Source organism: Bison bison, unplaced genomic scaffold (genome assembly GCF_000754665.1).
Source record: "Bison bison bison isolate TAMUID 2011002044 unplaced genomic scaffold, Bison_UMD1.0 scf7180017864364, whole genome shotgun sequence".
Taxonomy (NCBI): domain Eukaryota; kingdom Metazoa; phylum Chordata; class Mammalia; order Artiodactyla; family Bovidae; genus Bison; species Bison bison.
The window spans coordinates 3,849,291-3,874,272 of record NW_011494936.1 but is presented as its reverse complement, the minus strand read 5'-3'; the positions used below and the strand labels follow the sequence as shown (position 1 = coordinate 3,874,272).

The following is a 24,982-nucleotide window of genomic DNA, read 5'->3' as shown; positions in this document are numbered from 1 at the left end:
TGTATGGATGTGAGAGTTGGACTGTGAAAAAAGCTGAGCGCCAAAGAATTGATGCTTTTGAACTGTGGTGTTGGAGAAGACTCTTGAGAGTCCCTTGGACTGCAAGGAGATCAAACCAGTCAATTGTAAAGGAAATCAGTCCTGAATAGTCATTGGAAGGACTAATGCTGAAGCTGAAACTCCAGTACTTTGGCCACTTGATGCAAAGAACTGACTCATTTGAAAAGACCCTGATGCTGGGAAAGATTGAATGCAGGAGAAGGGGACGACAGAGGATGAGTTGGTTGGATGGCATCACCGACTCAATGGAGTTGAGTTTGAGTAAACTCTGGTAGTTAGTGATGGACGGGGAGGCCTGGCATGCTGCAGTCCATGGGGTCTCAAAGAGTCGTACACTACTGAGCAACTGAACTGAACTGAAATCATGTATCTGATAAGGACTTGTATCTAGCATGTGTAAAGAAGCCGTGCAACTCAAACAGAAAGACAAGTGACTTAATTAAGTGGGCAATGGATCTGAATAGACATTTCCACAAAGAAGGTATTCAGACAGGCAATAAACACATGAAAAGATGCCAGTATCTTTTGTCATTAGAGAAATGCAGTCAGAATCACAATGAGATTTCCACCCCCTAGGTTGGCTAGAATCACAGAGTCAGATGACAAGTGTGAACAAACTGAACTATCTATCACACACTGCTGATGAGAATGTAATTCTACTCCTAGGTATATATGAAAGAATGAAAACACATGCCCACACAGGAACTTGTAGATGAGTGGCAACATTATTCATTATAGCCAAAAGACAGAAACAACCTAGATGTCCCATCAGTGATAAAAAAATATGGTATACGCATATGATGATATATTATTCCACCATAAATAGGAATGAGGCAGTGACACATGAAAATCCAGAACAGAGAAATCAAAGTGGGTTTGTGGTTGCTTGACTGAGCTACTTCACTTTCACTTTTCACTTTTATGCATTGGAGGAGGAAATGGCAACCCACTCCAGTGTTCTTGCCTGGAGAATCCCAGGTACAGCAGGGCCTTGTGGGCTGCCATCTATGGGGTCGCACAGAGTCAGACACGACTGAAGCGACTTAGCAGCAGCAGCAGCAGTGCTGGGTGGGAAAGAGGGAGGCAGGCACAAGACAGAGAGAGAGCTAATGGATATGGGATTTTTTTCTTGAAGTGATACAAAGTTCTAAAATTATAATGGTTGCACATATCTGAAAATACCCTGAAAACCATCAAATTATATACTTTATGTGGGCAAATTATATATCACAATAAAGTTATTGGAAAAAAAAGATAAATGTCCACATTCTAACCCCAGTACTTGTGACAGTGACCTTAATTGGAAACAAGGTCTTTGCAGATGCAATTAGGTTGTATATCTTGAGATGAGGTCCTCCTGGACTTTGCATGGGCCCTAAAGGCAGTGATGAGCATCCTTAGAGAGAGACATAAGGGCAGGCTATGGCAGGTCCTTGCTGACTTCAGAGTTAATGCTGCAGCAAGCCAAGGAGCAGCCGGGGCTACCAGAAGCTAGGAGAGGCAGAGGAGGCTCTTCTTGTGGAGATAGCATGGTGGTGCCTACACCTTGATTTCGTCCTTCTGGCCTCCAGAGCTGTGAGAATAAGGTTCTGTGTTTTAAGCCACCACGCTTATGGGAACTTGTTGCGGCAGCCACAGGAAACCAATACTGCAAGAGTTTTGGGAACCTGGAACATGACTTTACCACTTAGTGTCTGCAATCCCAGGAGAGATATTTAGTGTCTATATCTCTGTTTCCTCCTAAGAATAATAACAACCTTTCTCAGAGAGTTAGTATGAGGATTACATGAATTCATATTTGTAAAAAGCTTAAAGTCATGCTTGGCATGGTAAGTACTGTGTGTGTTAGGTCTAAGTTAGTTCCTAGAAGTCTTTATTTCCCCTCTGCTGTGCAGAGCTGTAATTCCTTTTCTAATGCTCTCTAGTTACATGACATGTCAGAATCTCTTCTTTGTGAAGAGAAGTTACTTTGATCACTGCAGATTAAGGCTACCTTAGACTCTCCTAGCAAAACAAGGGAGCAGGCAGTGGCAACCCACTCCAGTACTCTTGCCTGAAAAATCCCATGGATGGAGGAGCCTGGTAGGCTGCAGTCCATGGGGTCACAAAGAGTCGGACACGACTGAGTGACTTCACTTTCACTTTTCACTTTCATGCACTGGAGAAGTGGAGACAACACTGGGGTGGCAACCCACTCCAGTGTTCTTGCCTGGAGAATCCCAGGGACGGGGAGCCTGATGGGCTGCTGTCTCTGGGGTCGCACTGAGTCGGACATGACTGAAGTGACTTAGCAGCAGCAGCAGCAGCAAAACAAGGGATAGGACCTTCATTTATTTGCTACTTTGATTGATGTTTCTTGAGTACTTTCTTTGTGCTGGGTATGGGTATTATAGCCTAGAACAAAATAGTTACGATTTTGCCTTTGGGGACGAGCAGGAGGTATTAGATAATCAGATCACACAAATATGTTATTCCAAATTTCGATGTCAAAAGAAAAAGTAGCGTCTCCTCAGTTTTCAGTAAAAAAAACCTGTATTACATTGGTTTAGAGGGCAGTTAGGGCTGTTCGCTGAAGACTAGCAGTGTAGGCAGATAGTGCAAGAACAAGCAGGATTTATCCAGATGAATAATGGAGACAAAGGAGCAGTGTTCTTTAAAAGTGAAAGTCTCTACAATGATGGCAGTATTTTTTGTCAATAGCAGTTCACCTAGTGAGTGTTGATACTTTGGGTCTGAGTAAAGCTGAGGGTAGAGGGGAAAAAAATAATAAATAAAAGTGGAAGGCTCCCTCTCTAGTTTCTAGAGATTTCTACATCAGGTCAACAAATAGAGATTGAGTACCAGTATGACTCAATTCTCATGTCCTTCTTTGGAAGGACTGATGTTGAAGCTGAAACTCCAATACTTTGGCCACCTGATGCAAAGAGTTGACTCATTTGAAAAGACCCTGATGCTGGGAAAGATTAAGAGTGGGAGGAGAAGGGGACAACAGAGGATGAGATGGTTGGATGGCATCACTGACTCGATGGACATGAGTTTGAGTGAACTCCGGGAGTTGGTGATGGACAGGGAGGCCTGGCCTGCTGCAGTCCATGGGGTTGCAAAGGGTCGGACACGACTGAGCGACTGAACTGAACTGAACCAGTATGTCTAGCAGAGCACCTAGTGCTGTGGAGAATAAAACAGGTTGAATGTGGCAATGTTTTAGATGTGTCGTAGATAGCCAGACTAAAATTAGGAGGGAGTTTCTATTAAAATTGCATTTTTGACAATAATGAAGTGCTGAAGCAGGTTTTGAGGGGAAAAATAATAAGTAACTGTTAAGAGCCATTTCATTTCTCATAGAAAACTACATAAATATTGCTTTTAAGGTTTGCTGACCTGCAAACAGAAATGCTGTAGTCTGAAATGAAAGTCATGTAGACAAGGTCTCTCAGACTCCTGAATAGAAATCAGAGGGTTCTAGGGCACAGGCTCAGTCATTAGATTTCCCTTCTTTCTGTCTTCCTTGAGACACTGAAGTGGGTATGAGGAAGGAAAGATGTTGGGTTCTGGGTAGCTGCCCCTCCCAGAGTAGTGAATAGTGAAGACATGTCCTAGCTTCGTGCCTGCAGCTCCCACCCCTGACCACTGCACGCGGTGGGAAAGGTTCTTAGATGCTTCAGTCTAAGGTGGCAAGCCTGGAAGGCAGGCTCCTCTTTTCCCACATTCTATCTCTGCTTCCCCTCAGAGTCTTGACTCTAAGGAGTCCTGTGTGTATTGATTGTAACAGCAGTGGAGGGCTGGAGGACGTGAAACTTAGATGAATGAAGGGAGAGGGGTGAAAAGTAAAAAAGCTTTGGGCCTGAGGGGGAATATTCTGTCATAAATATCATAAAATGAAAACATTTGTTGATAAATGATTTATGCTGGCAGCTTAAAAACCATTTTGAACAGTGGCAGTGTCATTCAAACAAGTGTGATTTCTTAAGAGTCCTACTTTAAAAGATAGTGTTAATTTGGATGGATGACATCTGATATGTTAAAATGTCAGCATTATTTCATAGCTGTATTTAGTTTTAAATGTTTGATAAAGGGAAAAGTGAGTTTCATTTTACCACTAAAAGATGAAGATAAGATTTGGGATTAGATGGGAAAATGCAGGTGAAAACCTTGAAACCTCTGGCTGTTATCCACAGTAGTACAATGGATGGATTAAGAATTCAAAAATTCAGAGTATATTTGAGTTGGTGCTTACATTTTAAGGACAGATGTCCCTTTCTTCCCTTAATGTTACTACCTCAAGGGAAGTCTATGAAATGGCAGCCAAAGGAAACATAATTTTTTTTCCTCAAAGTTTGTGGAAAGCATGGCTAGTTGATTTCTAATGTCAACTGTGCTTTCAGTAGGAAATTTGCGGGAAGAGAAAGTACCAAACTAGACGTATCTGAAGGATCAAAAAGCAATCACTTGGTTTTAAAGATCTTTGAACATCTTGAAGAAGTGCTGCTTCAATTTTTAAAAAGCAAAAACTGAGAATTTGTTGTTTCATGTAACTGAAGAGCTGGGGAGTGGTCTGAACCTAAGCATAGTTGAATGTTGGGTACAGATGTAAGCAGATTCATTTCTGTCTGTGTCTTGGCTCCCCTTTCCGCAGCCCAGCCCTCCCTCCCCTCAAGGTGCAAGGTGGCCGCCTGTATCTCCAGGTGCAGAAGTGCTTTGGATGTGACCACCCTGGAGGGTTTCCTTCCAGCTGTACCTAGTAGTAAAAAACGCTACTGGGTTATGAAGGAAATTTGTGCCTTTACATGTTAACGAATTGGGACATTTACAACTGGTTTAATATGTTATTTGTGGTCATTCCCATAAAAAAAACAAAACAAAACAAACCTATGCCTTCCTCTTGCAGTAACCCTTTGTTATGTCTTTATTTCTGTTGGAAACTCAGGTTTAACCTGGGCTTCCCTGGTGGCTCAGCTGATAAAGAATCAGCCTGAAGTGCAGGAGACCTGGTTTCGATCTCTGAGTTGGGAAGATCCCCTGGAGGAGGAAATGGCAACCCACTCTAGTATTCTTGCCTGGGAAATCCCATGGACAGAGGAGTCTGGCGGGCTACAGGTTTAACCCTGAATGCATCTTTGCAACTTATAGCATCTATTATAAGAATGTAACCCTGGTAATCGTCAGCCCTTTGGGTTTTAGAAATTATGAATCAATAAATGGTGAATGTAGTGGTTTAAAAGCACAAACTTAGGAACTTGACTGTCTGGTCTCAAATCTCAGCTCTGAGTGACTTTAGACAGATTAATGTCTTTCTATCAATACTTAAAGTGTCTCATAAAATGTCAATTAGTAATAGTACCTTCATTTTAGTTCTAGAAAACCTGGCACATGGGAAGTGCTATTATTGCTGCCACTGCTGTTACTACTGTTATGGTTGTTGCTTTAGTATCTATACTGTATTTCTCCCAAATCTTCATCCCCAATATCACACATAGAAGTGCACCACTGTCCTGACTGAGTCACTGAGTCCAGAGTTGCTTGGAAGAGAATTTAGACACGTTTTTAAGTCAAAGAATGATGATAAAAGTTAAAACCAAATTAGGAGACAAAGAGGAATTTGACCGCATCCCTGCTTAAAAATACATTCTGCAGAGTGCCTTGTGTCCTGGACACAGAAGATAGCAGTTTCTCTTTTTAAGCATTAGTATCAGGGGCATGTGACTTGTGCTTTATTTTCATTTTCATTGTCTAGGAATTTCCTTGGAGATGCCTCTGATTGGTACCAAAAGTTTTGAGACTTATGCAACCATTTCTGTGTGAGTTTTCCGGTTGAATGAGGCTTAATTGGATTCTCTCTAAAAACTTGGAAGCCATCTTGTTGTTCCTAGATTATAAGGCTGACCATGTTTGGTTAAGAAAGTCTCTTGGGATCTAATCTGGCATCCACTCAGGTCTCGTTAAATGGGAACTTTAAACGCCTCTTGCTGAGTGGGCTTCATCATTGTTGACCAGATGTTTCAAGATGTAGGCACAAACCATTTCAGTCAATTTTTTTAAGGGTGGTGCAATTTTGAAGCAACAATATGCTTTTCTATTTGGAAAGATGAAAATACACAGAGTGGCATGTTTAACCAAGGTCATTTTCATCTTGTCTCTTTGCAAATATCTCTGTCCCACTTAGTTTATTTGGAAGCAGTGCTAAGAGCTTGACTTATGTGACTGTTTTGTCTAGAAGAGACAGCGAGATTTTTCTCTTTATGTAAAATAGCTAGGTTAATTGTTGTCTCCTTCCACTGATAATGTAAAAAGGAAATGTAATGTGTAATGTAATGTAAAATATAATGTAAAAAGGAAAGTAATGTAACTGTAGAAAAAATCCACAGTTACTTCAGATTACTGTGGACCCTGATGCCCATCATCCCCCGCCCCCCTACCCAGCAAAGCAGATTTTGTCTTCCATCTGTCCAGTCATCTACTCTTTATATTGTACACCTGCCATTGTACTTACTAGCATATGGATGAATCTGATTGCAGAAATGCTTAAAAACTAGATAGTTTGAAGGGAACCAATCTCCTGTAATCAAAATTGAGATAATGGAAAAATTGTTGTTGTTTAGTTGCTAAGCTGTGTTTGTTTTGTGACCCCCATGGACTGTAGCCCACTAGGCTTCTCTGTCCATGGGATTTCCCAGGCAAGAATACCGGAATGAGTTGCCCTTTAGTAAGGTCATCTTAATTCACAGTGGTGTAAGAAGGAGGCAGTTGAAATTGTCAAGAATTTCTGGAATGTGCATGACAGAGCAAAGCCATGGTCCAGAGTCAGCCAGATCAGTGACCACCCACACATGTGGAGGTGCAGAAGAGTCCTGAGTCGCTGCAGATGCTTCCTATCCTATCAGTCCTTTTTCACAGAGGCAATACCTTCCTAGCATTTAAATTTACTCAATATGGAAAAATTTCCTTGCCAGAGTTGTCTTTCTACTTTGGAGGTAGAAACCCTTAAAGATAACCTGAGTCAGTTTTCTTATTTTGTAGGTTCAGAAACTAAAGTCAGAGAGGTTAAGTGATTTGCACAAAAGCACACATGACTTAGTGGCTGAGCTGTAGCTAAACCCGGGTCTCTGCCTTCTAAATTAGTGTTCCTTTCACTGATCCATGCTGTCTGTCTGTGCTTATCCATTCAATTAGCTAATGTAATTGAAGGGACTCTAATTAGTTTGGCTCCTAAAGGCTTTTGTGGTTAGTGTCAGATTGGCAATAAGGTTTGTTTTTTTCCTGCCAGCTTTTGAGTCGTGGCCAAGTTTTGTTAGTCAATTATTTCAGTCTTGAAGTCATCACATGGAAGGCAAGACGATTTGAATAACTGGACACACATGTCTGTCTTATCTGTCTAATAAACATGCCTTTTCTGTAGTGCAAATTAGAGACTGTTATAATGTACCGAATGTATATAGTCATTAGATATGGAGCAGTTGTGGCCAGTAGAGTGGTGACATTCCAGCTATCACTATCATTGTGTGTTTTTTCCGGACCTGTGAGCTTTGACACTACTTTCCTTTATAATTGAGGGGTTAGCAGTACTCTGGCAACCCAAGCTTCCCAAGAAGCAGATGCTAAGGATGCAGGGGGCTGATTGGCCACCCCATGCACTTGGCAGTTGTATGAATTGGCAATGCCAATTCATGAACATGAGAAGCTTGGAGGTGTGAAGTATTCCTAGATTTGTGAGCTAATCGTCGGGGTCCCTGAAGGCACGTCTCAAGGAGCTATCTAGATGGAATTGAATTTCCTTCAGTGGAAGAGACTCAATTCCTAAGAGAAAGTTTGAAGTTGACTCTTAGACCTCACAGCTGAGGTCTTAGAATACAGGCCCTGAAAGATCAAGCGAGATGGAGCTGCGATAGAAGGAAAGGCCACTGAAAGGTACGCCAGCATTTTGTCTGTGTTTATTACTTCATTTAAGTAGGGTGAATGGGTGGGGCTCTCTCCATGTAACCCATATTCTTGACACAGTCCAGAAGTAGGGAATTACAGCTCCTACAACCTTTCTTTTTCTTATCTTCTCATCTTACTGAACTTTTTTTTTTTGCTTGAATAAACTTGAATTGTTTGCCAGGAAATAGTTGCCTCTTTTCAAATCTCAGTATTTGTTTGAGTGTAGGAAAGGTTTTCACCTAACTTAAGTATTTCTTTGTCGTTGGATGGAAAAAAATGTTTTTTCTGGAATGATTTGTGGCAGATCCCTACTATATATCAAAATATACATGTTGTTGAATGTGCTGCATTGTAGACTGGAAAGTACTGTCTTGCCTTTAGAATAAGAGAGACTATCTTTTTTCTTTTCTTTTGGTTTTTAGAATCTGTGGTGTTTCACTTAATGTTAACACACAAAGTGACAGGACACTTGATTGTCTGAAATTTTGAAGTACAACATAGGAAATTCTGTTAAAACTTCCTTTATGTAGACTTTGATTTAGAAGCTGATAATCTCTTATGGAAAATTGAAATGTCACTGCTTCTAGTTCATAATATTTAGATTGCACACTGTGTTTGGCTTCTCACTCTTTCATCAGCTGTACATCAAAGACAAAAAGAAAATGTTTTGTGTACTTCCACTGCATGAAAAACAGAGTCATTCCCATTCCCAAGATGCTTATGTGCCAGTTCACATTTCCTTGTAGAAAATACGTTTGTTTCTAATGCATAAGTAAATCATCCTACGGAGAAATCTTTGATTATCCTCTTGATAATCCTTTGTCTTTTTTTAAAGAGGAAAAAAAGCTTTGTACAGGAACTTCTATGACAGGGTGGTGGATTCTTTCTGTTAAAGGGGAGTTTTAGTCAAGAAGTGATTTCCTGGTCTCTTTTGGCTTCTTTGGTGGCTGCCCAGCTGGTCAGGTGTATCATGGTGTATGTATGCGAGAGAGCAGAGGATGTGGGGGATGTGAGTGAGGGCAGAGACACCGACACTTGTGTGCACGTATGTTCAGAGGATGGACAGAGCAGCTTTCCTGTGTGGTATGTTCATGGTCATTGTTAAAGCAGAAGTCAGGGTTGCAGAGAGGGCATACCTTGATGCCTGTTGGCTTGTCTTCCTTGTAAATGTGGTTTCCACAGGAGTCCTGGCAGCTCACACTCTCAGACTTTCATGGTGGTCTCAGTCAGCGCAGTTCATGCTTGTCCTTGTTCTGACTTTAATGAGAAGCTTAATTTTTTTTTTTTTTCTCTTGAAAATAGAGGCTGGAAGATAGTGGTAATGGGGGCTTGAGAATTTTCTTGGGGATTTTGCTGCTCATGAAATAACTGGTGAATCCTGTACTTCAGCTACCAGCTCTGTTATACTAGAATGTTTTTCTTAGAGCATCTACCAAGAAGTATGCTGTTTTAAGAGTCCAAGTTGGAGGAATCCATGAGAAGTGTGTCTGTTCCCAGGACTGTAGGGTTTTGCCCTTTTCCCCCTCAACTCACTTCACACTTTTAAAAGTAAACAGTGGATGTGATTCCATAGAAACTGCATCTGTATGTGTGTAAGGAGTGGACTCTCTATTTTAGACAGTAAGGTTTTTTTTTTTTGTCATTTGAAAACAAGTATTGATTTTTATTCACTGCTACTATTACAGGCATGCATAAAAAGTGGGTCCTACTTGTGCTGTAGAAGCATTTGATTTAAATAATGTGCCTTTGCAATTTTTTTTAAAGGTAGTGTCTTCCCCAGCAGATGTAGCTGAAAAAGCTGACAGAATTATTACCATGTTGCCCACCAGCATCAATGCGATAGAAGCTTATTCTGGAGCAAATGGAATTCTAAAGTATGTATTTCTCAACTGTAGATACGTTCTTTCTATGATAGTTTATGTATTTCACATTTGTTAGAACAGTTGTGAAATTACAGTTATGTTTGTTAAGTCTTCTTGTACTGTTTTCTTATGTCTTAAAAGTGAATAGTGTGGTTTCTCTCTCATTGTAAAGGGTTTATTTTTTCACTGAATTCAAGTATGTGACTTTTGGGAATGAATTTTTTTTTGCTTCTCTTCCTTTAACTCTTGCGTTAAACTTAACACTTTCATTGGTAAGCTGTTTTAAGAGACTTTTTAAAGCTTGACTTTAAACTGTACACAAATGTTACAAGCATACTTTTCTTATGGTTTATAGAAATTCAGGAAAAGATTTCTATGAAAAATAAAACCAAGCATTGGAAAGAACACTATTATTTAAAATTTATTATGAAATTAAAAGTTACTGTATGTCCTCTGGGTTAGTTCATCTGTAGTAAGAACTTTGAGAAGCTGGAATTAAAGATTAGCAGTAGCTCCCTGAATGATATATTATTTAGGCCAGCATTTCCTACCCAGTGCCTCGCTTCAAGAACCTTTTGGTTAATTGGTGCCTGCTGCCAGACCCTTGTGGTTATATTAGGATGGCAATGGGTGAGTTCGCAGTTTAGTTTTCTGGTCTTACTGATTCCTGTACCTAACTTGTTTCATTGTTGAGTTATAGCAGAGAGCTAGAACAAACGTAGGCTCAGTGGACACATGAAGGGCTGAAAGAAAGGGTTTTAATTTCATGAAGCTGTAACGCATGGAACTTGAGGTTTTAGGAAACAGAATTGCTTTGGAAAACTAGCAAACTTAGAAGCAAAAGACACTTGAATATTAGGCAGAAAACTGATAAGATAAATGTTTAGATTTCAGAGAAGGTTGAAAGATACTCATTTTGGATGAAGCCCTCAGGCCCACAGTGTGTGTGGCCCTGAGGTGACCTAGCTGTGTTGTTACCTAGTCTGTTCCAATTATGGCCCTGCTTTACCTGTCAGGGAAAAGTCACTAAAAACTTTGTGTAGACAAAATTCTATGTTAATTAATATCCTTTATTAGGAATATGGTGGCCACCAACCAGGGTGGTTTTGTCTAGGGAGTGCTTTGAAGGAGTTTGGCTTTACACTGAACTATAATTTGCTTCTCAAGGGTGGTTCTTTATTTTCTTCTGGGCCAGGATCACTTCCCCACACCCAGTTGCATGTGTAGTTTCTGAAGTGATTTCCCATTTGATTAAAGATTTAAGATCTTAAAAATACTAATATCACAGAAGACTGGTAAACTTAATTGTCATTTTTAGGGTATATACATCCTGGAGTGATCTATAATAGAGTATGCTATTTCCTTTCTATAGAACATACTCATTTACTGCACTTAGACCAGATCAATTCATATGTCAAAAATTGTTGCTTAAAGCATTTTATGTGCTATTTTTTTTTTCTGTAGAAAAAACATTTTTAATGGTTTTAGCAATGATTTTGTTTCCCCTTTAATATTTATATTTATTCAGTTTTAATTTTCCAATCATAGTTATGATTAAATGTCTTGCGGGTTAGTTTATCTGTAGTAAAAACTTTGGGAAGGTTAGCCATAGCCCTTTAAAAAAACTATAATTTAGGTCTGAGTTTCCAAGCTAGTGACAATAGCATAGATAATATACTGTAAGGGAACTCGACAGGTGTATAGTCTGTATTTAGAGTGCAAACAAAACTATTACTTTAAAGTGAAAGCGAAGGTCACTCGACCCCATGGACTATATATTCATGGAATTCTCCAGGCCAGAAACTGGAGTGGGTAGCCTTTCCCTTCTCCAGGGGATCCATCCACCCCAGGTCTCCTGCATTGCAGGAGGATTCTTTACTAGCTGAGCCACAGGGAAGCCCTTTACTTTAAGAACGCCGTTTAAATATTGATGTAAAATATGATAATGAAAAGACTGCTTCCCCCTTTTACCAGTGTATATATATAAATTTACCATAAAGAACAAGAAGACTCTTTGAGATTTCTAGGTCCATTCCTATATTTTCCTTAGTATCTGTTTGATATTTTATTTTATCTTTACAAAATTACAATTATTAAAGAATATGCCATTCTAAAGCAAATGGCTAAATTTTAATTGCTTATATTTTTTCTACCTAGTGGAAATAAAATGGATATGTGAAATTTGCAATATGGCTTGTTAAAGACAAGTAAATTACTTTTTAAAGAGACCCAGCTATTTTACAAACAAAAATTTAAATCTTACCAAATAGCCCCTTTAAAGTTAATAGGTGTTTTAAATTGCTTACATCTTAGCTAACCTACATTATTATGGTTAATGTGTATTTCACGTGAAACCAGAATTTATACCATGCAGTTTATTAGGTTACTTTGGTTTGTTTGAAATAGTTTGAGTTTACTTTGAACTGTAATTGATCTGAAAATGAATTTGAGATTTTGAACCAATTCTAATAACGAGCTTTTAAAAAATATAATTTATTTCTGGCCGCTCTGGGTCTTTGTAACTGTGCAGGCTTTTCTCTAGCTGCAGCAAGTCTAGTTGTGGTGTGCAGGCTTCTCAACGTGATGGCTTCTCTTGTTGCAGAGCACAGACTCAGTAGTTGTGGCACACGGGCTTAGCTGCTCTGCAGCATATGGGATCCTCCCTGATCAGGGATCTAACCCATGTCTCCTGCAATGGCAGGCGGATGCTTTACCACTGAGCCACCAGGGAAGTCCCTAACAATGTTTCTAATATTTATACCAGAGACTTCCTTGATATCTGGCAGCTTTTAGCAGATTCTGATTCTGTAAGTAGTTGCATGAAAGACTTATTCAGAGTTGTAAACTATATTTTTAAAACTATAAAACTGTACTTTTTAAAAAAACAATGTTTCTGTTTGTTTACTTAGAAAAGTGAAGAAAGGCTCACTATTAATAGATTCCAGTACTATTGATCCTATGGTTTCAAAAGAACTGGCCAAAGAAGTTGAAAAAATGGGAGCAGTTTTCATGGATGCCCCTGTTTCTGGTGGTAAGTCGTAGCTAAAATAGATGCACACCTATTCTGTTTGTCAGAAGTAACAATTACGATTTTTTGGTACCCAGGATAATCCAGTTATTTTTAGAGTTATTGCAGATTCTGTTTCCTCATTACAAATAAAAACAAACCAAAACTGACTTATGTTGTTTAGCCCTCTCAAAATACAATGCTTGTTCTAAACTCAGATAAAAGGATGTTACAGCTTTGAAGAGCTATGAATTTTTGATCCAGAATCCTGTGGGTAGGGCTGGATCAATTGCTAGAAAATTTTAACTTTTCAGAACAGATTCAAGAAATAATTAGCCTTAATAATCTTATAACTATTAAAGAAACTGAAGAAGTAGCAAAAAAGAGAAAATTATTTCATGAGGAAAATACTAGGCCCAAGTGATTTTACCAAATGTTAACCAAAATTTCAAGGAGCATACCATCTCAATTTTATATGAACTTTCCCAGACAATGAGAAAAGAGGAAATGTTTCCTAAATCATTCGGTAAAATGTGTATAACTCTGATAATTAAACCAGTTAGAAACATTATGAGAGAGATAAACTATAGGTCTACATCAGTCATGAATATAGAAGTAAAAACTTTATAAAGTACATTAACAAATGAAATACAACCGTGTATGAATGAGATCAGACTCTGCAACCAGGTTCAGTTTATCTCATGTATGTATAGATAACTTAATATTAGAAAATTTATAAATAAATTTTACCACAATCTCAATCAGAGGACAGGGAGCTAATAAAATTCTAAAAGCTTAATATTATATAAAATACTAATATGGGTATCTAGGTATTTTGGAATGGCAAGATTATGATTTTCTATAATTTACAAATTTTTCAGAGTTACTGTGTAATCAAATATACATGCACATACACATACATATGTGCATACATATACACACATACATATGTAATTATAGCGATATGGCAGTAGACAATGAAATAGCAATTTTATTCCTATTAAACATGATTATTGGCTTTGGAATTAAAAAATAATGAAATGTAATAATTTAAATCAGTTTCTTTTTCATAAAGAACCTAGTGAGCTTGTAAAGGAATCTTATATCCCAAACCCTTTTGAGTGTAGAAAGTGAAAGTCACTCAGTCGTATCCGACTCTCTGACCCCATGGTCTATACAGTCCATGGAATTCTCTAGGCCAGAATATGGAGTGGGTAGCCTTTCCCTTTTCCAGGGGATCTTCCCAACCCAGGGAGCAAACCCAGGTCTCCTGCATTGCAGGCGGGTTCTTTACCAGCTGAGCCACAAGGGAAACCCAAGAATACTGGAGTGGGTAGCTTGTCCCTTCTCCAGTGGATCTTCCCAACCCAGGAATCCAGCTGGGGTCTCCCGCATTACAGACAGATTCTTTACCAATGAGCTATCAGGGAAGCCCTTTTAGTATAGGTGGGGGTATAAATAATTTTTATATTGTTATATTGAATCATCTAAGTCGAATTTTAGGTGTAAAGATTTATAATGTGGTATGGATCTTTGATTACAAAATACTAATAAGCAATTTTAAGCTTGGTATTGGAATTTATTTATAGAATAGATTCAGTAAATGAACAATTCTTTGTTCTGTGAGTGGTTCTGTAATTTAATTTGAAAATTGATACGGTACGTATTAGTTGATCTTATTGATTGATCTTTTGCTTCAAGAGTATAGCCTGAAATTATCATTTGATAATGAAAAATACAATAAATTAAATAACATTAATAAATAATAAATAACCAATAAATAAATAATTAATAATAAAATAAAATTAATAATAAACTAGTAAGCAATTTTAAGCTTGGTATTGGAATTTATTTATAGAATAGATTCAGTAAATGAACAATTCTTTGTTCTTTGAGTGGTTCTGTAATTTAATTTGAAAATTGATATGGTACATATTAGTTGATTGATCTTTTGCTTCAAGAGTATAGCCTGAAATGATCATTTGATAATGAAAAATACAATAAATTAAATAACATTTAATAACATTAAATATTATTTTAACATTTAAAATATAGTCTTCTTTGTGATAAAACTTTGAGATTACTCCTCATCCTTATCAAGTTATTTTTATCACAGTTTTTTGGTTTTAAAGTATAAAAATGCTAATTTGTAAAAGTTTATTCACTTCAGTCTGATCTGTATTACAGATTGAAAATTTTGTGTAGAGACGGTTTGTGATAATTCATTGCTTGACACATCATCATTATGAGTTTGGCTAACATATAATAGAAACTTATGTTTGTCTTCTCATTGTTATTATTTTTATATTTTTAATATGGGTTAAAAATGCCTGCACTTTCTCAGTTAAAATAGAGGGAACTTTCTGTAAGTTAGAGTTAGCAGGTTTAAAAATCATTGCATTTTAACTAAATAAAATTTAGGAACAGGGACCTGGGAAAAGTCTGGGTTAGTACCCAAATGGGCTTACAGTTTTACAGAGGTTCTATGTTTGTCAGTTTTAAAACATATATTATTTGAGGTAATTGTAATAAAATCTTAAAAAAAATTCCCCCATTTTTATCCTCCTCCCCCCACTCTTCATTTGTTTCTTATCTTAGACTTAAAAAATGCATTTTTGTGTAATTATATAGAGGTGTTACCTACAAATACAGTAGTATTCTGAAAATTAAAATGGGAACACATTGTATTCCTATTCTGTGGTTAGCATTTTAAAGAGAACCTTTTTTAAAACCCAGATGAAGAATTTGAAGTTGTACAGATTTTTAAGACAGTGATTTCTTCAGTCTAGCCCCTTCTGCTTTCTGCTAGCTTTTATTCAATTTTATTTGTTTCATATAACTTTAAAAAAAAATAAAAAGCAAACGATGCTTAAACTGTTCTACTTATCATCCTGAAACCATTGTAAATAACTGTTATATGCTTGTACAGTTATCGCTTTGTACCCTAGATACTACTTTATAAAATATTTTGACATGCCTCAACCGATTTTGGTGCTTCCTTTTTTAACTTCCCCAGCCAGGAATCGAACCCTTTCAGTGGAAGCACAGAGTCTTTAACCACTGGACCAGTAGGGAAATCCTGGTGCTTCCTTTTGAAGCTATGAAACATGCCTTTATCAAAGCCATATTACATTATATTTATAGGTGTTGATTCTCTTCTTCCTCTAAAGCTTAATCCTTTTGAGTGCAGGGAGTAACTTTTCCCCCAAATTTTTATTAAATGTGAATTTATATACAAAATATTTATAAAATTATAAAGGTGCAAACTACAAGTGCACATCAGGCCCATGTGTTCCCCCCTTCCAGTTTAAGAAATAAAGCCTTACTATTACCTTTGAAGTTTTTACGTGTTTCTCCTACTCTTTGTCCTATCTGGGGTGGGTATTAATACTTAATTTGACCTTTCTGGATATTTAAAAAGAGGGTAACACCAGATCTGATTCATACACCTGATTCTAGGCTAGTGAAGGATTTTAAGTTCTGGAACTGGAACACTTATGTTAAAGATCAGCTGGAAACCTTGTAGATGATTCCCAGATCCAAGGAGAATCATTGGAATTTGGAATTAGATATGACTGTTTTTAGTAAATACTCTTTAAGCAAGGAAGAAAGGAAATTGGTTAGTTCATATAATTCTACCACCTTTAGTTTCATTTTCTGTTGTACTTCTGTTGATAAATTGAAAGACCTTCACGTTTACTTTTAAGTTCCAGAGAGCCTGGAACTTAAACGTGAAGGTCTTCATTTTTTTCTTCAGTGGAATGTCTTATACTTAAATTATTGTATTTATATAATTCTTACAGTGTTATATACTGTTTTCTGATCATATATTCTAATGATTTTAGAATATATTTATTCTAATATATTCTAATTTATGCTGATGGGACCTTGATTGCAAGGGACATGCTTCATTCTTCCTTTCATGCAATAAACATTTATTGAGTACTTGCTATGTACTAGGTATGTTCTAGGTATTAGAGAGAGCTTTGAAGATACTCAACATCTTTTGTCTTATGGAGCTTATTATTTGACCGGAATAGAGAGGATAAACAAACAAGAATAATTTCAGTAATAAGCACGATAAAGGAAAAAATAGAGTAAACCGTTAAGGCGACAGACCAAGGGGAGGGCCCTTTTACATCGAGTGGACAGGGAACCTTCTCTGGGCAAGTGACATTTAAGCAGAGATCTGAACACACAGGTCCGGGGTAGACTGTTCTCAGTGGAGAGAGGTACTCTATAAGGTAAGAGGTACTCTGTGCTTGTTCTGAGGCACGAACAAACTTGGTATGCTTGTGGAACGTTTGTCTTTGTATTGCTAGGACTTAGCAGGTAGTTTCACTCGGAGTTAGTTAAACTGGATCACCTGTATATTGATTCCCTATATGTCTAATACCATGCCTTTGTTTAACAGTTTGTTTATTACAGTAAAGCTAACCAGGATCTCTGTCTGTTAGCCATGACACTGGCCTCATAAGTATGATGCCCTAATCTGTTTATCTGTCTTGTGTAAATCACATCTTTATGAAAGTTGTAATCCTTTAATGTGAAGTGTTGTTTAGTGTCACCATTTTGGACACATGCATTTTTTTTTTGGTGGGGGGTGTGGTCTGCTACCACAGAGTTAGTTCCAGTTTGACCAGCTCTCTTGTATAATGAATGCTAGATATAAAACAAATTAAAAACTATTGTTTGTAATTGATATCTAAATACTGTTCTTTCTGTGCCAAGGGCATAATTATAGCATTTAACTGTGCTTGAATAATTGAAGAATAAGATCACTGATTACATAGTATGTCTGTAGGTTTGCACAGAAACCTTGAGTTGAAGTGACTCTGAAATGGCTCTTATAGATAGCCCAAGGCTTTCTGTGCTGGCCAGCCTCATTGATTTGCTAAATTGTATTGCCCTGGTTAGGATTAATGTCAGAATTAAATAATTGAACTTGTGTGTATGTGTTTGTGTAACAGTTCCCGACCAGGAAACCAGATTTTATACTCTACTTGGCTGGGTTAAATTTTAGTAATTTGTTTGAGGTATTCTTAGAATATGGAATAGTAAGCACAAGACCTATTAAGGAGTTTCTCTTAGAGTGCTAGACTTGCTCACTTAATTCTTCAATGAAAGTCTCACATAGACTCCATTATTGTTTTTAAAATCAAATGTGCACGTCTTGGCCTTTACCGCTCACTGAATTGGATACCTACTGTTTTTCCACTCGACCTGTATCTAATTTAGGGTAAAGAGAGCACAAAAACAAAATTTATTTATGTTTTGGCACCTAACACCACACCATTATGGTTAAGGGTCTCTTGGCATTTCCATTAAAACATTTTCTTAGAGAGGTTTATAGCTTGGCAATTTTACTTTGCTTTGGGCTGAAACATTGCTATTTCTGTCCAAAAGCAAATTCTTTTACCAAATTTCATATAACTTAATTTACCGTGGTTTGTAATGTGTGTGTTGGGGGAAAGAGCTATCATAGGAGGTCTTTGGTGCTCTCATAAGCTATTTGATTACACAGTAGTATTTTGTACAGTATTCATTGTTGAATTTTAGTCTTACCTCAGTAATATTGTTTTTAATGTTTTGAAATAAGTTGGTTTAACATGATTCAGATAATTCATTTTCATGGGTTCTTTCCTTTAAAGAATTGTATTATTGTGATGATTTTTAGTTCTTTTAAAATGACCAGTTTCTATTTTTTATTATAAAACTTAGAAGTACTTTGTGGCATTGACTTCTGTATCAGAGACTTGGCTTATTTTATCTTAAAAGGCTAAAGTAAGCCTCTCCTTGGTCTGATTCAATGGTATTTAAAACTTTAGTAGTAACTCAAATAATTAAATTTTTCTTTAACTTGATTTAATGGATAAGTCTATTTCTTTAGAAGTGACATAAGATTCATCAGTACCAGTATACCCAGAAATGAGTTAATTTTGTTATCCATCTGCATTTACCCATAATTTTACTTATCACCCTGTATCCATTAAGTATCCCTTCTGTCTCTGGAGAGTACATTTTGCCTGGGATTTTCTCCAGTTCGCACAAAGTGGTTCAGAGATGTTTGGTAAATAAATTCCAAGGATTTCTTTGAAATTAGTCCCAAAGAAGAGGTGCCCATAAAAGCTTCTTTTTACATTCTTTGGCATGTCTGAAACTCCCTTACAACAGTTGTTGTGGAGAGTCCCTATATAAGGTGTTAATGAGTTCTTAACATGTTTAGAGAAGACTGCTGAATCACTGCCCAAGATAACATGGTTGAGGCAGCATTAATAATTTGTCTCCTAAGAAAATAGTGGAGGAATGGGATAGATAATGCAGGGTGATCACTTCATTCAGTGTTCGTATTATTACTATCAGTTATTGTTGGTAATAATTATTATTGCTAACAACAACCTAGTTTATTTTTAAGAATTTACTCGCTTGCAGTTTGCAATTCCCTCATCTCCAAATCTGCAGGCCAGATTTTAACTGCATCTCAATTTGCAGTCAAGTAACTATTACCAGAGTTGCTCTTGCCAGGCTCTACCCTGTGGTGGAGGGTCACTGTGTTCTCTTCACATGGTTCTGTTGGAAAGCGCATGGATAAGGCAGGGGTCCTGCCTCAAGTAATCCTGGGGTATTTTTAATGTCCTTTAATTGCCATTCAGGATGTAAGTCAGACCAGACACATTTGGGTCTGGTCACATAGTTTAGAACTGCTTAGCAGTATTTATATACAGGTGAAATAGATTTGGTAAATTAAGTCTATTAATTGTATATAATTTATTTTTCATTAACATCTATTGATTCCTTAGCAGCATGAAATTAATTCCAGTACCCCTGATGTATTATATGTCTTTATTTTGTTTTGCTTGTGATCCCTGGATAGCTATTGGGGGGAGGTGAGAGGAGGCAATGGAATTAAGAATTTGACAAGGGCTTTGTCATCACAAACTGTTACCAGATTTATTTGCAGTTTTATAGTTGTCTGATTTTCTTAAAGTTTGATAATATCAGCTGATGAAAAGTATATTACATAGAATTTAATACCTTCTCTGTATATATTTGTCATACAATTCTATTTTATTTTACATTCTTTGGGATATTTTAATTGTGAAAAATTTAAATTTACATGCACATTTCTTGGAGGCCATCCTCCCAACATGGCCAGTGAAGGTTTGATAACCAACTCACCATCTGTCTTCTGCGTCAAGTAATTTAAATTGACCTGAAGGTAGAGAGTTTTTGTTGTTATTTTGTATTTAGCTCAGGTTATATCCAGCAAGGGAGAGGTATGGACTCTATTCTAAAAAGAGTATTAAGAATTTTAAGATTTGCACCTGCCATCTTTTTTATAAGTTAAGTTGTTGCCTGTTAGTTGTGGTCTTCAGAATGTTTATCCATTGCAGTCTCTAAGACAGCATTGTTCTTATGGAGTTGTGAAACACAATGTGAGGCCAGGCATACAAGTGGTTTTATCATTACTTATGTTTCTTTTCCACTAATTCTTATGTGTGAGGGTAATACTCGTTCTCAAGTGGCCAACATTTTAATGTACTATGTACATATAGTAAAAGTAGAAAAATAATCTTGGCAGACGGCTGAAATAGTTAATTTGCTTTTCTAGCCAAGATAGGTTTATAAAACTTTCTGAAAATTAAGAAATGAGAGAATTTTTCTTTGCATTAGTGCCACATTAACCCTTTACCTTAGGCTATAAAAATTTTCTTGCAGCGTTTCTTTTCATTAGATAAGCAGCTAGAGGAAGAAGGATAGTTGATTTATTGTAATTGTGAAATATCTGCACTCACTCAGATAGTTGAATTATTTTGACATAAAATCCTGAGTAGAGATGAGATTTTTCTTTAAAAGTAAATGATAATTTTGAGTATAGTTCTGGCTTTGAGATCTGTAATCTTTAGTAGCAAACATTTAAAAACAGCGTTTAGAAATTTTTGATGGTATCTTATGGGCTTTAGTTGGGCTGTACTTTTGTATTCTTACTAGTACTCGTATAAAATCAACAACTTTTCATGATCGAGCATTTACATCTTAAATCTTACACCCTGCTCTGTTGGGAAATAGATCCGACAACACTGAGTATTTTGAAGTTAATAGAAATAGCCTACTTTTATACAGGAAAGTTGCTTTTTATGTAATATTCAAGGGCTGGTGGACAAGGGTGAGAGTGAGGGTAGAGGGAGGCTAGGTGGGCACATGTCGGGGATTGAGAACGCTGACATTGTCCTTCTCCGTTTTAGCTGGTAGTTTGGAATAAAACTGCAGAATTAAATTTTTTGGAATCGTTACTACCCCAAGTGGGAATGTAAACTATATTGAACACAATTTATGTAGCCTGTTAAGAAGTCAACCGAACACTAGTTAATTAGTTTACATTATTACCTCACTTCTAGTAGAGACTCAAACTGGTACCGAGTAAGAGGAGCTCTATCAGGTGAGCTGACTGCTGCCCATATGGGGCTTTAAGATAATGATGAGTTTAAATTTCCTCTTAGAGCTAAGTGAGAATAAAACTGGAGGCAATAAATACTCTGGGCCAAAGCCATTAAATGAAAAAGCTGGGAATTCTCCAGCTCTTGACTTAAATTGTTTGTTTATCAGCTGGCGCCTAGTCTGGAGTCAAGAGCTGGAGATTTCTATCTGTGACAGAACTTTGAAACTCTTGCAGGACACTTTCATTTCAACTTAAGGTAACTTGAGTTTATAGCTTTGGCTTTAAAGATTACTAATGATTTACTCATTTCCTTACCATTTAACCAGAGTGGACTTTTTCCCAGGAAGGGATCTGTGTTTATTTAGGGCCTTTGTCTGCGGAGGGATTAAAAGGCAGCCCACCAGCATTGTGAACTTGATGGTAATAAAAGGTCACCAAAACACACCATAAAAACATTCTTACCATGGAATTAATTATACAGTGTAATTTTACAAAGCAGTTCGGTTACTCCATCCCTACACCCCCAATTCTTACGTATTTCATCTTTTAAAAATTAGAGCTTTGGTACAGTTTTAGGTTTTTGAAAAAAGAAAAAATGTTTGGCTTCCTTTATGATATTTAAACACTAAGGATGTTCTCACATGCAGTTAATTGCTTAAAATTTTTAATGTTTTAAAATAAAAATTAGTTGTCATTATTAAACGGCAGGATGAATAACTTGTTTAGGAGGAAGGTAGAGGAGTCTGAAGGGGTGGTTGGTGTTTTCATAGAACAGCTCAGTTTCTAAAAATCTAAGCTTCGTTAAAAAAATTTTTTTTCTGTACCACCAGGTGGCATTATATCCAAACCTGCTTGTGATAAAGGGAGGATTTTAAAATACATGCTTTTTGTTCAGGAGAGGTCATACTACTTTCTCTAGATTTTGTTTTTGAAGTTAGCTTAAAAATACATCTAATAGCAAGGTTGATTAAATGTCACTCTCCAAAGAACTGAAAAGATTTCTGAACTGCAAGTATTTGCGTTTAGGTAGTTAATACTGAAATGAAAGTAAATAAAAACGTTGAGACATTCGCAGAGGATTACCTTTTTTTTTTTTTTTTTAAATAAAATGAACATTTAACAGTTGGATATTTTTTTGGTTTTGTTTTACTTGTCTAAATCCTGGAGAGAGGATCCTGCCTATAAAACCCTCACAAATGTTGCAAAAATCCGCTCATTCCTACAATGTGGCAAATCAGTGCCCTCCTCCCCTGAACACCCACCTTATAAAAGCGGTGTCAGCAGGTTTCACTGTATGGGAATTTTTAAAAAGAGGGAAGGACCTCTGAAACGTGCAAGTTGGTCCTTTTCACAGGCCTAACTATGAGATTCATTAGGCAGTTCACGTCTTAAAAGCTGTTTTTGGGAAAGTAAATTCTTGCAGTTTCCTGTACTGATTTTGAGGGAGTCTTTATAGTCTTTTGAGTCAGCCCATTTTAAGAAAGTGATAATGTAAAAGCAGGGGAAAAAAAGGCTCATTATAAATTTTAATAAAAAAGATTCTTTCATTAAAATATATTAATGTTCTATTTTTATGAACCCATATATGTTAATAAACTCTTCAGAAAAAAATTGTATGATACAAGTATTCAGGTGCCACAATATTTTGTCAGAATAAATAAGGTTCAGTGTACATTCTATTGATTTTTATCCTTTTAAAAAATGTGTTCACTGTACAGAGAGATGTTTAATTCTTAGCTTTGATTATTTATTAAAATGCTTTATGAAATGTTACTCAATTTATATTCTCACCTCTTCCTCTGTGGCTTCTTAGTGTGTACAGCCTGATTAAGAAATGTGTATGTTTTCAAATTAAGTGTTTGACCTCCCACTTTGATGTTCCTGCTTTTATATATACACACAGAAACACAACACAACCCTCTCCTTCCCTATATTTTGAATAACTTGATTGTAATGTGCGTTGTACTAAAACTAAATACATACAAACAAACCTTCAGTATTATCATGAAAACTTTGTTTTAAAAATAAGGAAAATTTCATATTTGAAACTTGACAAAAGGTGTGCATGACACTTTAACACTGAATATTTTACTTTTAAACTTGATACAACAGTTTGCTTCTTGGCTTTGTTGTATGCTGATATTTCTACTTATTTAACATCAAAAAGCTGTAGTGGTTTTTCTTTATAGATTGTGCCTGTGTTCTGGAATTGCCTCCTGCTGTCCATGAATTGCTTCTTGTTTTTTTTTGTTAGAATTTCTCACCAGGGTTTTTGTGAGCTAAGTAGCCAACATTAAGCGGGGGCAGGGAGAAGAATTTGATACAGTAGGCTGGATTAGTAAAAATTATACTATTTATAATTATAATTGAGTCAGCCTTCTGGCTCAGTATATCAGTTTTACGTAGTAGGAATAAGCACATGCAAATCTCCTGTAATAATATGCATATGTAATTACCTACAATGACTGTTTTTTTATTTATTTCTAAAATATTAAATGACTTATTTTGCTGAAATTCTAGAAATCTACTTTTTCACTAGAAAAATGATAGAAAAAAAATCCTTACTCTTAGGGTGTGTGTAATTTAGTAATGAAGCATTAAGATTTTGGCTTCTTTCATTTCAGTTGGAAATAGTATTGGTGTGAGTGAGTGTTGCCATGGGAACCCCCACATAGATATAAAAGGCAAGACTGTCTAACTGGAGGAGGAGGGGCGATGTTCTCGAATACCACTGGCTTAAATGATCTATTTTATGTATATGTTGGGGGTCTAGAGGGAGCTAGGATGAGAAGGGAAGAAAAAGTAGTGTAGAAAGTAGACGTTAAAGTTAAAATCGTACTTTTGGAGTCTCATAGATGGAAGTGTTTTAAAATTTAAATGGATGAAATGTGATTCCTGATTATTTGTATCATTTGCATATGTTGGGGAGTGTCTGCATAGCTTATTTTTAAATTGTCTTGATGGAACATGTTTAACTTATTTGATTTTAGATAAAATATTTAATTCTGCGAAATTTTCTTGGTTGGAAACTGAGGATTTCAATCTCTGAGATGACTTTAATTATAAATTTTATTAAAGAGTTTAAAATACTTAATTTTTTTCAGATATCTGAAAAAAAAAGTTTTTTTAACTGTAACTTTGCTGATAAGCAGACAGTTAATGTGGGCTTTCAAAGGAAAACTGACTTTTAGACTTCATAGTATTTTTAATATTAGATTTTTTTAAACTAAAGAAGTTTTTGCTTTTCTATAAATATGGGTCAAGGAAGCAATGATTTACTGTATTTACATGTATAATATTGTATGGTTTTCTAAAATAAAGAACGAAAATAGCAAAAGCAAGCATCAAATCCTTTTATATCCTCAGGAGCACATGTAGCTGCTGACAAATAGGTTTAGAGAACAGCCAGTTTTACTGTTATGTAACGGTTTTTGTTTTTCGCATATTTATGCTACAAAAACCAGTGAAATTGTGCCAAACAGGAGTTAGTGTGGTAAAATGCAACATTATTATTGCAGTTTTAACACTATGGATTCTGGTTGTCATATATCCGTGTAAAAAAAAGAAAAGACATTAACCTGACAAAAACTGTTTAAGCTTACCTTTTTAGTCTTTCCAGAGAAAAAGGAAAGCTGCCAAGGTCATAAAACATCCGGAAGTTTTTAAATTAAAAAGAGTAATTTAAATTTTTTTAAA

General features: G+C 36.4%; 1 protein-coding gene across 1 annotated transcript in view; it reads left to right on the top strand.

The window, feature by feature from the left end:
* Positions 1–24,982, top strand: part of HIBADH (3-hydroxyisobutyrate dehydrogenase) — a 108,891-nt gene that overhangs the window by 14,071 nt on the left and 69,838 nt on the right. Inside the window, exons 3-4 of the mRNA XM_010855399.1 lie at positions 9,742–9,851; positions 12,749–12,870. Coding sequence (XP_010853701.1) covers positions 9,742–9,851; positions 12,749–12,870 — 232 coding nt within the window. The remainder of the gene's footprint in view (positions 1–9,741; positions 9,852–12,748; positions 12,871–24,982) is intronic.